Genomic DNA, 16,831 nt, shown 5'->3' with positions numbered 1-16,831 from the left:
TTTATTCATTTAATTGTTTCCAAGTAGCAGTTAGTGACATGAGTTACATTGGCTGGTTAGCCGTTGATTGTCGCCTTAGACATGTTTTGAATACACTGATTAGGTATGGCTTGGAGTTAATCGAATTCCTTAGGGATCCTGCACAGCAGACAGAAACACCAATGTGGATGGAAACACCAAAGGATGGATATGAATAGTACAGTTTTGTTGAGATGAAGGCCACAGTCTGAAAGCTCCCATCAGTTGCCTCAACATGCAGAGATTTCATTACCCTAGTGACCATGTAGTTATTGAATATAGACAACATCAGTGTGTGCAATTTTGAGATTCAAGTCATTTATTTCTTCTCCAGCTGTATTGCACAGGCAGATACAGGAGAAAGTGATTGACAGAAGACCAGGAGAATCACTTTCACTGTGGCTGATGAATTTGTCCCAGAATTCACATTCAGGTGCTGATCAAATGATGCAAATGGACAAATCTTCTAGTCAGTCACTTAAATACTGAGGTCCGATAAATATAAGGTGGACTGTTCACACTTCAAACAAATCCTGCACATTTTGGTTTGGATATCAACCCTTGGGTATTAATCCATCCTTTTTATGTTTATTAACCTAAGGATTTGAATTAAAATCCTCTTACTTCAGCAAGTCCAGAAGTTTGTCACTTGCTCTCTATAATAGCTAGTTACTAACAGTACTGCCTTCAGTATGTTATCTGAATGTTGACAAGTCTCACACCTTGCCCCTCGACTCTGGTTGAACCTGCCAGGTCACATTCTTCATGGAATGTACAATTATATCTGCTGCTAAGTTACAAATGGATTATTCTGAATGATGGAAATTGGAAAGCAAAGCAGAAAATGCTGCAATATTCAGCAGATCTGGCAGCTTGTCAAAAGAGAGAAACTGAGTGAATATGTTGTTTTTCTTTCTCCACAGATGCTGCCTGACCTGTTGAGTATTTCCACAATGGATGTAGGTTTGCTCGCTGAGCTGGAAGGTTCAGTTACAGATGTTTCGTCACCATATTAGGCAACATCATCAAACAGCCTCTGGATGAAGCACTGGTGGTATAGAATCCAAGTCAATGTGTTGATAGAGTTCCGGTTGGAATGCCATGCTTGTCCTAGGATGGATGTGTTGTCCCAGTCAAAATGGTGTCCTTCCTCGTTTGTATGTAAAGATACTAGTGAGAGTGGGTCATGTCTTTTTGTGGCTAGTTGGTGTTCATATATCCTGGTGGCTAGTTTTCCACCTGTTCAGACAAACAGTCAGAAATCTAGCCAGGACAAGCCAAACAGAGACACGCGTGATAATTCCTAGAAGCATGGCATTCTAACCGGAACTTTATCAACAAACACATTGACTTGAATCCCAGTTACCGCCCCTTGAGAAAAAGAATAGGAAATGACATCACCATAGGAAATGATGCCACCAACTCAAGGAAACCTGAACACATAAATAAAAAGTGGGCATACCACCAGTGCTTCATCCAGAGGCTCACTGATGATGTTACTGCGTATGGTGATGAAATGTCTGAAACCAAACCTTCCAGCTCAGCGAGCAAACTTATATCCACAACTTCATCCTGAGCTACAAATCTTCTCAAAACTCATTGTTTCCACAATGTTTTGTTTTTGTTTATAAACTCTTGCTGTTATTGGGTTGGGTTGGTTTCTGTGCCTGAATATGACTCTGATCTGCATTGTTTGCATTATTCATTCACCATTCATCAATGACTAACTTCTCCCTATAGATAAGGATAGGATTCCAGTCTGTGTTCAGTAGTGAAGAACTTTTTATCTCCATTCTGGGCAACTGTAGATTATTGAGAATGTTCAGCACAATCAGAATTCAGGAGATTATTCCAAGTGAAGTCCTACACTTTCTCTTCAATTTATTCCAGATGCTAATGCAGGGTGATACCTGATAACAGATAGTTACAGTTTAATGCAATGAACAGCGGTCTATCCTCTGTTTTACTGCTGTCAAGAGGAACAGCTGTCTAGCATTGCCATTTACCCTTGTGTCAGTGTTGGTTTAGGGACTTCAGCCTGAAGGGTAAAATAACTCATTATGGGTATAGTTTCAATGGTGCATTTATTGGGTAATAGTCATTGTCACAGATATTCCTGTTTTGCTCAGTTGGAGATATTTAATGTGCAGCATTAGTCATTGTACAACCAGCTGCATGTCAGAGAGTGTGTTGTCAAACTGGGAGATGGATGAAGGGGTCTTGTGTTGTGTATGTGTCTGTGTGTATTAGGTGGAGTCGATCCCCTCATGCGAGGGTTGTTGGGCAGACCAGCCAAACTGCAGAGACAGGACAAGATGTTACCAGACGAATTGCGGGAGAAACTGTTTGAACTGACCGCTCATTTAGGAATGGACCTGGGTTCCCTGAATATGCAGCGTTCCCGGGATCATGGACTCCCAGGTAAGTGGACAGTAAACATTGGGTAGAGTTTGACTCTGAAAACCAAATTTGTAAAAATATGAGTTAATACAAGAATTTCAGTGTCTGGAGCCACATTATCAAGAGGCCAGCAGGAACATATTGGTTATACTCACTGAGAAAAACTGATTTCCCTCAGCACTGATTGGGAATGATATGGAAAGGCTGATGAAAGGCTGAAATCCAGTGCTGGGTAGTAGAGAGCAGGTACTGAGTGAGGAACTGAGAAACAATCTATGGGATCAACTTACAATCATCAGAGACTGCGGAAAATGGGATCAGAATCACACGTCTGGGTATCTTATCTGCTGTTATAGGATACATGTCTGAGATCTCGCAATAATTCCCTCTGAATTCTATCTGGGATTATTTGCCAGGATGGATTCAGTCAGGAGACTTTATCAGAGGGATGATCATCAGGAGAATATTGACTGAGGAGTTTTGTTTTTAACAATAAAGATAAATTAAGGTTATTTACTCGCCAATACTTACCAGTGAGTACTTGTAACTTATGTTTGCTGAGAAGTATCAGCCATGAAATATTTACCAGAGACTATTAATTGATATGTACTGACCAGAGATGATTTGCTGGAATTCATGCCATGAATTCTGTAAAGAAGTAGAGACCAATATGTGGAGATATGTTCTCATTGTAAAGAATTGAGAAAGAAAGTGATTTTATCAGTAGACTATTAATCCAAAAACTCAGCTGATGTTCTGGGCACCTGGATTAAAATCCTGCCAAAGCTGGTGGTGTAGCTTGAATTCTGAAAATATCTGGCATTAAGAACTTACTGTTGGCCATCAAATCATTGTCATTTGTCAGGGCAAAAAAGACCCATCTGGCTCACAAATGTCTTTCAGGGAAGGAAATCCACTGTCCTCACCATGTCTAGCCTAGGTATGACTCTGAACCTACAGATCTGTGGATGATTCTCAACTACCCTCTGAAATGGTCCGTCACCTTCTGAAGACCAACTAGGGATGGGTAATAAATGTTGGCCATCTGGCGATGCTCAGGTCCCACGAGTGAAAAAGCAAAAATGAGTTAGAACATAGAACATAGAACAGTACAGCACAGTACAGGCCCTTCGGCCCACGATTTTGTGCCGAGCATCTTAATCTAAGATCAACCTAACCTACACACCCCTCAATTTACTGCCATCCATGTGCTTGCCCAGCAGTCGCTTAACTGTCGCTAATGTATCTGACTCTGTTACCACCACTGGCAGAGCAGTCCACCACTTTCTGTGTAAAAAACATACCTCTGACATCTCCCATATACCTTCCTCCAGTCACCTTAAAATTATGACCCCGCGTGACAGCCATTTCTGCCCTGGGGAAATGTCTTTATCTATTGTATCTATGCTTCTCATTACCTGGTACATCTTTATCAAGTTACCTCTCTTTCTTCTTCTCTCCAGTGTGAAAAGCCCTAGCTCACTCAACCTCTCTTCATATGACATGCCCTCCAATCCAGGCAGCATCCTGGTAAATCTCCTCTGCACCCTCTGTAAAGCATTTACATCCTTCCTATGTGAGGCGAGCAGAACTGGACACGATATTCCAAATGTGGTCTAACCAGGGCTCTATAGAGCTGCATTAAAACCTCATAGCTCTCAAACTCAGTGCCCCTGCTAATGAGAGCCATATACTTTCTTAGCACCCCTATCAACTTGGGTGGCAACATTGAGGGATATATGGACATGGACTCCAAGATCCCGCTATTCTTCCACACTGCCGAGAATCCTGTCTTTAACCCTGTATTCAGCATTTGATTTTGATCTTTCAAAATGAATCACTTTGCATTTATTCAGGTTGAACTAGATCTGCCACTTCTCAGCCCAGCTCTGCATCCTGCCATATCTTGTTGTAGCCCTCAACACTATCTACAACACCACTGACCTTTGAGTCATTGGCAAACTTACTAATCCACCATTCCACTTCTTCACTCAAGTCTTTTATAAAAACTACGAAGAGTAGAGACCAAAAACAGATCTGTGTGGGCCATCACTGGTTACCGACTTCCAGGCAGAAATACTTTCAATCCACTACCACTTGCTGTCATCTTTCAGCAAGCCAGTTCTGTATCCAGACAGCCAAATTTCCCTGTATCCCATACCTCCTGACTGTCTGAATGAGCCTACTGTGGGGACCTTATCAAATGCCTTACTGAAATCCATATACACCACATCCACTGCTCAACCTTCATCAACTTGTCTCATCACATCCTCAAAGAACTCAACCAGGCTTGTGAGGCATGAATCAGTTGCTTTTGGCTGGCGACTAGGTAGCTGACTTGGAGCTCTCTGGATGAAACCATTCATTACCTGCAATACAGTGGTGATTAAGGGATAGGTTTTCAAATATACCTTCACAGCAAGTTAACACTCAAACACAGGCTGATACACATGACAATGTTCAGCCCACACTAATAGAGTTGAAATTGGATTAGTAATCTCTATTTTTGTGCATTTGTCAAAGAGCAAAACACAACATTGTCTACAGTTTGGGACATAATTTGCAGAGGTTGATTGCTATGGGCAACTATTCTCAGCCCTTTATTGCCACTGTGACAAGAAGTCATAGTGCAGACTGAAGTTTCGTTCACATCTTTAGATGCATCATCCCATCAATCATGCACACAGCATTCGCCAGCTGGCCAACATTGATTGCCCATCTCTAGTTGGCCTTGAGAAGGTGGTAGACCATTCCAGAGGGCAGTTCAGTCAACCACGTTATGGGTCTGGAGTCACAGGTAGGCCAAACCAGGTGAATGTACACCTGCACCTATTTTGATTTTTGCAGCAATCCTCTTTTTTAAAAAAAATTTTGAATTAAAGACTAAAAATGTCCATAATATTTTGGGGTTCTAAGCCATTATTGTGATAGTATTTACTAAATATTCACTGTGGTTGAATAATTTATGGGTGAATATTTAATGATTGATTTATTTATAAAAGAATATTTTTCAAATAGATTTTATGGAAAAATATTTAGCATTCATTATTTCCAGGGTGTACTTACCAAGAAATGGCTAAAAGAATGTTTACCAGAAAATGTTTGCAGCATGTTGGGATGTTCTAAATTCCCAAAGGACCCAAAAGTAATGAGTTACTTTTGAAATGTATTGAATGTTGGAATCTAGGAATCATTTTTAGCACAAAGGAAGATGGTTACAATTGTTGGTACTCAAATGTCTCAGGAAGTGCAACGTCTTTTAATCACACCAACTCCCCCAGCTTGAGTCCTTAGTCTGAGGCAGTACCACTAGATGGAGACATGAGACAGCATCCATTCAGATCCACAAATCCATTTTGAATGAGTTATGGTGAGATATATAATAAGAAGAGTACTTCCAGAACATTCTACAAAGCTTCAGAAAGACATTGCCATTATCTGATGGTTAGCTGGCCAAAGTTAATTGTGGTACTGGTGGGATGATGCAGCTGAGATGTGAACGAAACTTTAGTTTGCACTGTGATCTCTTGTAACTATAAAGTCAATAAGGTACTGAGAATATCTGCTCATCACCAAATCTTTGAACCTCAGTGTCTATGTCATAATAAAATAAAGTTTATTGTGCACATTTTTTCCAGTGTAACACTTAGTTGCTGACAGATATATTTTATGTTTCACACTCTCTGAACTTCACAGGTTACAATGCCTGGCGGAGATTCTGTGGCCTTTCAGCACCCAGAAATCAGGGTCAGCTCTCGAGCATCCTCCGAAATCGTGATTTAGCAAGACGACTAATCGACTTGTATAGAACTCCAGAAAATATTGACGTGTGGTTGGGGGCAATCTCCGAACCCTTTGAAGCAGGTGGCAGAGTGGGCCCTTTGTTGGCTTGTTTAATAGGACAACAATTCAAGAATCTGAGAGATGGAGACAGGTAAGGGACAATAGTAGCAGCAAAATAAAACTTAAAAGCGTTAACATTCATTGAGGTGAGGGTTTATATTTCACAATAAAGGCACTTCAGTTCAGAGATACAGAGTTACCAGCCTGGGGACTAGTAGGTTCAGTCATTAATTATGTTGTTCGGTAAAGCAGACAGAGGGAGTGCTGAAAGATTGTCAAAGGTGTTTTCTTCTCCATAATTATGTTGTGTAACAGCCAATTGAAAACCCAACAGACCATGAGGACCCGAAGTAGCCTCAACCACTTAGTCCCCTGAGGAAATGCAAGGGTTAAAAACATGCAAAACAACATTAATGTAAATGTCCGGGCCTGAGTTCACTGGAAAGGTGAAACAAATCGTAATGCAATAAGATATTTCCAGAGTATAATTATCAAAATATTGAACATGTAAAGCTGAATTAACCTCGTCTGCCCATTGCATTGGGAAAAATATGGCCCTAAAGTCATGATGCAATCACTGTGCTATTCCTAATCCAGGAGCTCCTCTGTTTCAGAAGGGAGCCTGAGTACTGCATTTAAATTAAGGCCTGACAATGAAGGGAATTCCTCACCTCCCTTTTCCTTGCTGCAAGCACTATAGATGTATCTACACAAGATTGACGAACTGCAGTTCAAGAAGGTGGCCCACCATCACCTTTTCAAGGACAATAAGGAAGTGCGGCAAACGCTGGCAAGGTTTACTCTCTATAAAAGAATAAGCCGAGGAAAAGAAATCCCCTGCTCTGGATGGGTCCTCTACTGGCAGCAATATAATGAGGCCAGTCACAAAGTAATCCTCAGCCTACTTCCTGCAGGGATGGTTCAGCATTGGCCAATCCTTCCAGCCCAGAGTCAGTGTCTACTTCATAATCGTTGGGAGACCAGTTGGTAAAAAGTTTGGTTCAGAAGTTTTTTTTTAAGAATCAACCATCAACACACAACAAGATGTTGTTTACAGTTAATGTGTAACTGTAGTTAACTGCTTATGACAGCTCGTTATCATGGACTCTCCAGGAAAGGTAAGAGAGGTCGGCAGGTAGTGCAGGAGTCTTCTGTGGCCATCCTCATTTCAAACGAGTACGCTGTTTTGGAAAATGTAGGGGGTGGTGGATTCTGAGGGGAATGTAACAAGAATTGGTACAGTGCTGAAGAAAGCCATTTGGCGGATCGTGCCTGTGCCAGTACAAGAGCAGAGGGATGTGATGGATGGCAGTTATAGGAAGGAAAAAAATTTCAGATACAGTCACATAGATGGGTTAACTCCAGGAAAGATAAGAGAGGTAGGCAGGTGGTGCAGGAGTCTTCTGTGGCTATCCCCATTTCAAACGAGTACGCTGATTTGGAAAATGTAGAGGGTGATGGATTCTAAGGGGAATATAACAAGAACAGTCAAGTTTCTTGTATCAAGACTGGCTCTAATGCAATGAGGGGTACATTGGGTTCCAAGATATCAAGTGTGTTAGACTTTCTAGTCTGACGCACAGGCAGACATTTCTGTGTCCAGCAGTGAAACATCAGAATGGTATGTTCCTTCCCTGGTGCCAGAAATTTATGAGGGGCATGGATAGGATAAATAGACAAAGTCTTTTCCCTGGGGTGGGGGAGTCCAGAACTAGAGGGCATAGGTTTAGGGTGAGAGGGGAAAGATATAAAAGAGACCTAAGAGGCAACCTTTTCACGCAGAGGGTGGTACGTGTATGGAATGAGCTGCCAGAGGATGTGGTGGAGGCTGGTACAATTGCAACATTTAAAAGGCATTTGAATGGGTATATGAATAGGAATGGTTTGGAGGGATATGGGCTGGGTGCTGGCAGGTGGGACTAGATTGGGTTGGGTTGGGATATCTGGTCGGCATGGACGGGTTGGACTGAAGGGTCTGTTTCCATGCTGTACATCTCTATGACTCTAATATGTTTATCATACAAGAGCAAAGAAGCTGGTTATTTTACAATTAATTTCTAAGGTTGTCTTTACTCTCTTTTCTCTCTCTGACACTTTGTTGTGAGACTTTCCACTTCCAAACAAAGATCATCAATCCAAAATGTTTTTTTCTAAAAGATTCTTTCCTGGGTTTTGGGCTTCACTGTCAACATTTATTCCCCATCCCTAACTGTTTGAATGGAATGGTTTGCTCGGCCATATCAGACAGCAGTTAAGACTCAAGCAACATGAGTCACATGAAAGTCAAATCAGTTAAGGATGGCAGATTTGCTTCCCTCTAAGACATTGATGAACTAGATGGGTTTGATGATAGTTTCTTACTTGATTTTTGTTTTTACTGATTGGTTGTTCAGTTCCAGGTTTATTAATTGAAATCAAATCCCATGTGCTGCTACAGTGGGATTTGAACCCAGAGACCCAGAGCAACAGTCTGATCCTCTGGATTATTAGTTTAATGCTAGCATGACAACATAATCTCCCTTTGCCAACTCCTGCACTGGACAGGTATTGCCTCACCCAGTGAGTGTTTTCAGGGAGAGATGTACAGGAGAGAAGGCAGTCGAGGGGAGATCTAATAGAGAAGTCAAAGCCTTGAGCAGGGCTGGATAGAGTATTTAGGGAGAAGCTGTTCCCATTTCTAAAAAGAACAAGGACATGATGGTATAGATTTAAAGTGATGTGCAAATGAAGCAAGGATGATGTGGGAAAATGAAACTTTCTCACACAGTTGGGGTCCAGAATGTGCTGCCTGGAAATGTTGAAGAGGCAGGTTCAATTGAAGCACTCAGGATGGACATTGGGTGGTTATTTGAATGAAAATAATGTGTAAGGGTGTGGGAAAAAAGCAGGAGATTGGCATGAGTCATAGAGTCATAGAGATGTACAGCACAGAAACAGACACTTGGAACCAACCCGTCCACGCCGACCATATATCACAACGTAATCTAGTCCCACCTGCCAGCACCTGGCCCATATCCCTCTCAACCCTTCCTATTCATATACCCACCCAAATGCCTTTTAAACGTTGCAATCGTACTAACCTCCACCACTTCCTCTAGCAGCTCATTCCATACACGCACCACCCTCTGCATGAAAAAAGTTTCCCCTGAGGTCTCTTTTATATCTTTCCCCTCTCACCCTAAACCTATGCCCTCTAGTTCTGGGCTTGCCCACCTCAGGGAAGAGACTTTGTCTATTTACCCTATTCATGCCCCTCATGATTAAATAAACCTCGATTAGATCTCCCCTCAGCCTCTGACGCTCCAGGGAAAACAGCCCCAGCCTATTCAACCTCTCCCTATAGCTCAAATCCTCCAATTCTGGGCAACATCCTTTTAAATCTTTTCTGAATCCTTTGAAGTTTCAGAACATCCTTCCAATAGGAAGGAGACCAGAATTGCACACAAATTTTCAAAAGTGGCCTAACCAATGTCCTGTACATTGACAAACTATACCTCTTATGCTCACAACCAAATCATTTATGTAAATGCCAAAACGTAGTGGACTCAGCACCGATCCTTGTGGCACTCCATTGGTCACAGGCCTCCAGTCTGAAAACCAACCCTTCACCACCACCCTCTGTCTTCTACCTTTGAGCCAGTTCTGTATCCAAGTGACTAGTTCTCCCTGTTTTCTGTGAGATTTAACCTTGCTAGTCAGTCTTCCATGGGGAACCTTGTCGAATACCTTACTAAAGTTCATATCGATCACGTCCAATGCTCTGCAGTGGACCCTCTTTGTTCCTTCTTCAAAAAACTCAATCAAGTTTGTGAGACATGATTTCCCACGCACAAAGCCATGTTGACTATCCCTAATCAGTCTTGCTTTTCCAAATACCGGTACATCCTGTCCCTCGGAATTCCCTCCAACAACTTGCCCACCACCGACGTCAGGCTCACTGGTCTATAGTTCCCTTGCTTTTCCTTAACCACCCTTCTTAAACAGTGGCACCACATTAGCCAACCTCCAATCTTCCGGCACCTAACCTGTGGCTATCAGTGATACAAATATCTCAGCAAGTGGCCCATCAATCACTTCCCTAGCTTCCCACAGAGTTCTAGAGTACACCTAATTAGGTCCTGGGGATTTATCCACTTTTATGCATTTCAAGACATCTAGCACTTCCTCCTCTGTAATATGGACATTTTTCAAGATGTCACCATCTATTTCCCTTTCTATTTATAATAAAATTAAAGCAGGAATCAACAGCAGTGCTTCGCCCGGAGCCCCACTGAAGATGTTACCTAGTAGAGTGACGAGACGTCTGGAAAAGAACCTTCCAGCTCAGTGAGCAAACTTACATCCAGAACCTCAACCTGAGCTACAAATCATCTCAAACCTTGCTATGAATATAATGTCTTTGGACTCTTGTTATCTCATTTCTGAAGGCTTCCCATTTTCCAGCCGTCTCTTTCCCTGTGAACATCTGCCCCCAATCAGCTTTTGAAAGTTCTTGCTTAATACTGTCAAAATTAGCCTTCCTCCAACTTAGAACTTCAACTTTTAGATCTGGTCTATCCTTTTCCATCACTATTTTAAAACTAATAGAATTATGGTCGCTGGCCCCAAAGTGCTCCCCCCACTGACACCGCAGTCACTTGCCCTGCCTTATTTCCCAGGAAAGGGTTCAGAAAAGATTTACAAGGATGTTGCCCAGAATTGGAGGATTTGAGTTACAGGGAGAGGCTGAACAAGCTGGGGCTGTTTTCCCTGGAGCGACGGAGGCTGAGGGGTGACCTTATAGACGTTTACAAAATTATGAGGGGCAATGATAGGGTAAATAGGCAAAGTATTTTCCCTGGGGTCGGGGAGTCCAGAACTAGAGGGCATAGGTTTAGGGTGAGAGGGGAAAGATATAAAAGAGACCTAAGGGGCAACTATTTCACACAGAGGGTGGTTTGGTTATGGAATGCCAGAGGAAGTGGTGGAGGCTTGAACAATTGCAACACTTAAGAGGAATTTGGATGGGTATATGAATAGGAAGGGTTTGGAGGGATATGGGCCGAGTGCTGGCAGGTGGGTCTAGATTGGGTTGGGCTATCTGGTCGGCATGGACAGGTTGGACCGAAGGATCTGTTTCCATGCTGTACATCTCTATGAGTCTACGAGTCTATAAGTAGGTCAAGTTTTGCACCTTCTCTAGTAGGTACAGCCACATATTGAATCAGAAAAGTCTTTTGTACACACTTAACAAATTCCTCTCCATCTAAACCCTTAACACTATGGCAGTCCCAGCCTATGTTTGGAAAGTTAAAATGCCCTACCATAACCACTCTAATTCCTACAGATAACTGAGATCTCCTTACAAATCTGTTTCCCAATTTCCCTATGACTATTATGGAGTCTATAGTACAGTCTCAATAAGGTGATCATCCCTTTCTTATTTCTCAGTTCCATCCAAATAACTACCCAAAAATACCACTCCTCCTCCTCCCTTGCCTCCCTTTCTATCCTTCCTGTAGCGTTTGTATACTGGAACATTAAGCTGCCAGTCCTGTCCATCCCTGAGCCATGTTTCTGTAATCGCTATGATATCCCAGTCCCATGTTCCTAACCAGCCCTGAGTTCATCTGCCTTCCCTGTTAGGCCTCTTACATTGAAATAAATACAGTTTAATTTATCAGTCCTACCTTGTTCTCTGCTTTGTCCCTGCCTGCCCTGACTGTTTGACTCGCTTCTTTTCTCAACTGTACCAGTCTCAGATTGATCTCTTTCCTCGCTATCTCCCTGAGTCCTCTCCCTTCCCCACCTTACTAGTTTACATACTCCCGAGCAGCTCCCCTTCCAATTTAGGTGCAATCCAACCTTCTTGTCCAGGTCACTTCTACCCCAGAAGAAATTCAAAGATCCAAAAATGTGAATCATTCTCCCATACACCAGCTCCTCAGCCATGCATTCATCTGCTCTATCGTCCTATTCCTGCACTCACTAGCTCATAGCGCCAGGAGTAATCCGGATATTACTACTCTTAGAGACCTCCTTTTTAAATTCCTGCCTAACTCTCTATATTCTCCCTTCAGAATCTCATCCTTTTCCCTTCCTATGTCGTTGGTTCCAATGTGTCCAATAACCTCCTGCTGGTCCCTCTCCCCATTGAGAACATTCTGCACCGTCTCTGAGACCAGGTCATTCTGAACCATTTCAAGTTTCACAACATCTTTCTGATATGAAGGAGACCAGAATTGCATGCAATATTCCAACTGTGGCCTAACCAATGTCCTGTACAGCCACAACATGACCTTCCAACTCCTGTACTCAATACTCTTACCAATAAAGGAAAGCATACCAAACACCTTCTTCATTATCCTATCTACCTGCGACTCCACTTTCAAGGAGCTATGGATCTGCACTCCAAGGTTTCTTTGTTCAGCAACACTCCCTAGGACCTTACCATTAAGTGTATAAGTCCTGCTAAGATTTGCTTTCCCAAAATGCAGCTCCTCACATTTATCTGAATTAAACTCCATCTGCCACTTCTCAGCCCATTGGCCCATCTGGTCAAGATCCTGTTGTAATCTGAGGTAACCCTCTTCGCTGTCCACTACACCTCCAATTTTGGTGTCATCTGCAAATTTATGAACTATATCTCTTATACTAGCATCCAAATCATTTATGTAAATGATGAAAAGTAGTGGATCTAGCACAGATTCTTCAGGTACTCCACTGGTCACAGACCTCCAATCTGAAAAACAACCACCCTCTGTCTTCTACCTCTGAGCCAGTTCTGTATCCAAATGGCTAGTACTCCCTGTATTCCATGATATCTAACCTCGCTAACCAGTCTCCCATAGGGAACTTTGTAAAATGCCTTGTTGAAGTCCATATCAATCACATCTACCACTCTGCCCTCATCAATCCTCTTTGTTCCTTCTTCAAAAAACTTAATCAAGTTTGTGAGACATGATTTCCCACACACAAAGCCATGTTGACGATCCCTAATCAGTCCTTGCCTTTCCAAATACATGTACATCCTGTCCCTCAGGATTTCTTCCAACAACTTGCCCACCACCAACATCAGGCTCACTGGGCAATAGTTCCCTGGCTTGTCCTTACCACCCTTCTTAGACAGTGGCACCACGTTAGCCAACCTCCAGTCTTCCAGCACCTCACCTGTGACTATCAGTGATTCAAATATCTCAGCAAGTGGCCCATCAATCACTTCCCAGCTTCCCACAGAGTTCTAGGGTACACCTCATCAAATCCTGGGGTTTTATCCACCTTTATGCGTTTCTAGACATCCAGCACTTCCTCCTCTGTATAATGGACATTTTTCAAGATGTCACTATCTATTTCCCTACATTCTATATCTTCCATGTCCTTTTCCACAGTAAATACTGATGCAAAATACTTGTTTAGTATCTCCCCCATTTTCTGCGGCTCCACACAAATGCCGCGTTGCTGATCTTTGAGGGGCCCTATTCTCTCCCTTTTGTCGTTAATGTATTTGTAAAAACTCTTTGGATTCTCCATAATTTTATTTGCCAAAGCTATCTCATGTCCCCTTTTTGCCCTCCTGATTTCCCTCTTAAGTATACTCCTACTGCCTTTATACTCTTCTAAGGATTCACTCAAACTATCCTGTCTATACCTTACATATGGAGAGGATAAAAATGATGCCAAAGGAAAGGAGACAACAATGGTATCCATCCTTACTCTGAACACAATGAACAGTCCTGGTTACATCTTCAGGTTGAATCTATTCCTTCAATGGTGAAAAGTGCAAGTTTACTGTATCAGGGTCAGTAAATATCTTCCCCCATCACCCTCTCTGTTGTCCAGCTCCGATAATTCACCTGCAATCTTGCCCCTCTGCCAACACAATTTAGGTCTTAATCTGAAAATGTCAGGTGTTTAACAATTAAACTTCCCTTTTTTCTTCAGATTCTGGTGGGAAAACGATGGCGTTTTCTCTGGTAGCCAACGTCAGGCTCTTCAAAAAATCTCCATGTCCAGGATAATCTGTGATAACACAAGGATTGAATTTCTTCCTCGGAATGCCTTTAAATTCCGTCAATATCCACAAGGATACGTTCATTGCAGTGATATCCCAAAGGTCGACTTGAGTGCCTGGAGGGAGGATGCACAAGGTATGGGATGATCGGACTTGGCCCAGTCTGCAGTAAGCTGGCATTATCAATCAGTTATGTTTGAGTATGAAACAATCAAACTCTGATGGTATAATAAAAGGCCAAAAGGAATGTGAGAACTCAGTTTCTGAAGTACCTGAAACATTCTCTCTCTCTTTGTTGATTCTAATGTTTTATTCAAAAGTATTTATTTCATCTGGAACATTTTCCATCTGCACTAGTGACTAAGTCCGGCAGCACCTTGGAGAGAAATCAGTTAACATTTCAGGTTTGGTGACCTTTCTTCAGAACTGGGGAATAAAATAGGATAGCTCCAGGTTTCCTTTTTCTTTTTTCCTAATTAGTGTCTGTTTGACCTCTCCCCAGTAACCCCCTGTGGCTCTGTTCCTGTTGTTAAGCATGCCCATTTCTCCATCTGTAAGTCTTCAGTCAGATATACCTGCGAGTCCAGATTCGAACTGGTGGGAGGAGATACGATAACCTGTCTGAGTAATGGACAGTGGAACCAAGAACCACCTGGCTGTGTAGGTAAGAGCCAAATTCTAGTGGATTGCATTAGGACTGCCAATGGTTGGCATCGGGTGTAAAAGGTTAAATCTAAACATAGAAACAGAAATTTTCACCTCCATCATCTGAGCACTGACCTGTGACAAGTGATCACCTTTCAAATCCTCCACCTGTGACCCCTGCACTATTATCTCCAGCTACCCCTCTCTTTCTGTGAACATGAATGTTTATTCCAAATGATTTAATGAGAATTATTAAATAAATCTTTGATGCAAATAAAAATGATGATCTTGTCTTGCAATTCTTTCAGATCCCCAGTCAACTGGACATCACAATATTCGAATTAAAGTAATACAAGGTGGTAAAGGTGGTTGTGTGCCAAAAGGACCTAATGGAAAATGCATTCAATCTGCATCACAAAATGATGTGGAAAAGGTTCAACTCAATGAAAAGAATGTGAAAATAAAAAATGCAATTCTATCTGGAAAGACGAGCAATGGCTAGAGAGGTTACAAAGGTCAAATAGAAATACTTACTTGTCAAATACCTGGGTTTATCAATTTTCTTAATACTGTGCAGAAGCATCATTGTGTACCTTTATAAAATAAAATTGGGCTATCTTGAGTGTCTCGGGGCAGGATGCCAAATATGGGAGAAATACTTTTTGGGAAATAGCATCCTTCAGCTAAATTCTGGTGATCAAGCTTGATTTGAGCTTGAGCTGGTTCCTTAATCTATTACCGACTTTTTCCTGGCCTGCTTACTTTACAGTTTAATTACTTTGCTTTCCTTCCAGACATATATAAAGATCTTTCCAAGTAAATTGTTCGCAAAATTTGCTTTAGGGGTTTCTTAGAAACTGAGCTGGGTAATAGGAGCCACTCCTGGTTCTTTATAATAGACAAGCTGATTTCCATAATTCTCATGTGTTGAGGAAATCCATCCTCAGGTCTGATCTTGGGATCTGGCTCAGTCACAGATTCTTTTCCCAACATTATTTCAGGGCTCCCCAGAGTGATTCAGCCAAAGAGCTGAGATGTTACCAACAAATCTCTGAGTTCTCAAATTAGGTTCACCTTCAGTGTGGAAATAGACCCTTCAGCCCAAAAGGTCCACACCGACCCTCCGAAGAGTAACCCACCCAGACCCATTTCCCTCTGACAAAGGCACCTGACAATATGGGCAATTTAGTATGGCCAATTCACCTGACCTGCACATCTTTAGACTGTGGGAGGAAACCCATTTTTTCACAATTAACATTTCTACCTGTAGCACATTTTGGACGAGCCATGTAGCAAAAATCTATTTTTGACAATGGATGGCAGTGAGATTATCTAATTATGGACACTTCTATGAGAGGGGCTGGTTAGCTTGGATGGCTGGTCTCTGATGCAGATTTGACAGCAACACTGTGGGTTCAATTCCTACACTGACTGAGGTTAGTATGAAAGACTCCCCTTCTCAATCTCTTCTCACTTGTTGTTAATTGGGTTCAATTATTAATGTGTGCATAAATTTAATACATTAACTAGGAAATGTCAAATCACACTGAGTGATGTAATGAATCATGTCTGAATTTTCTGGATACAATGTGACAAATTGCTTTCAAATTGTTTATTTCAATGAAAGTTCAAATGTTGAAGTGTGAGATCTCAATTGCATGGAACTTACAATAAATTCACAAGGATACTGACTGTATTATCTCTGTGTCGTTTATTCACTGTTGTTGCTGCTCTCACAGGTTGGCAGTGTCCATCACATGCCATCTCTGTCTGTTCCAGTTGTGCAGGACACACTGTACAATGATTATATCGTACATTCTGTACAGATTGTTGCAAGCATCAGAAACAGCTTTTCAGGAGGCCCCTCATCTGTTCGACTGTGATGTCAGAAGTAGAATGGGATGCTTTGTATCTACATTCCACCCTGAATCAGGA

General features: G+C 42.0%; 1 protein-coding gene across 2 annotated transcripts in view; it reads left to right on the top strand.

The window, feature by feature from the left end:
* LOC140491397 (eosinophil peroxidase-like) overlaps positions 1–16,588 on the top strand; it is a 43,551-nt gene extending 26,963 nt beyond the window's left edge. The window contains exons 11-15 of one of the 2 annotated variants that reach the window (XM_072589514.1): positions 2,269–2,439; positions 6,115–6,352; positions 14,182–14,387; positions 14,754–14,915; positions 15,205–16,588. In XM_072589514.1, coding sequence (XP_072445615.1) covers positions 2,269–2,439; positions 6,115–6,352; positions 14,182–14,387; positions 14,754–14,915; positions 15,205–15,398 — 971 coding nt within the window. In that variant the 3' untranslated portion in view covers positions 15,399–16,588. The remainder of the gene's footprint in view (positions 1–2,268; positions 2,440–6,114; positions 6,353–14,181; positions 14,388–14,753; positions 14,916–15,204) is intronic. The other variant, XM_072589515.1, reaches the window with a different exon arrangement.
* The last annotated feature ends 243 nt before the right edge of the window (positions 16,589–16,831 follow it).

The sequence above is a fragment of the Chiloscyllium punctatum genome, chromosome 19 (genome assembly GCF_047496795.1).
Source record: "Chiloscyllium punctatum isolate Juve2018m chromosome 19, sChiPun1.3, whole genome shotgun sequence".
Classification (NCBI taxonomy): domain Eukaryota; kingdom Metazoa; phylum Chordata; class Chondrichthyes; order Orectolobiformes; family Hemiscylliidae; genus Chiloscyllium; species Chiloscyllium punctatum.
This window is presented reverse-complemented; position numbering and strand designations above follow the sequence as displayed.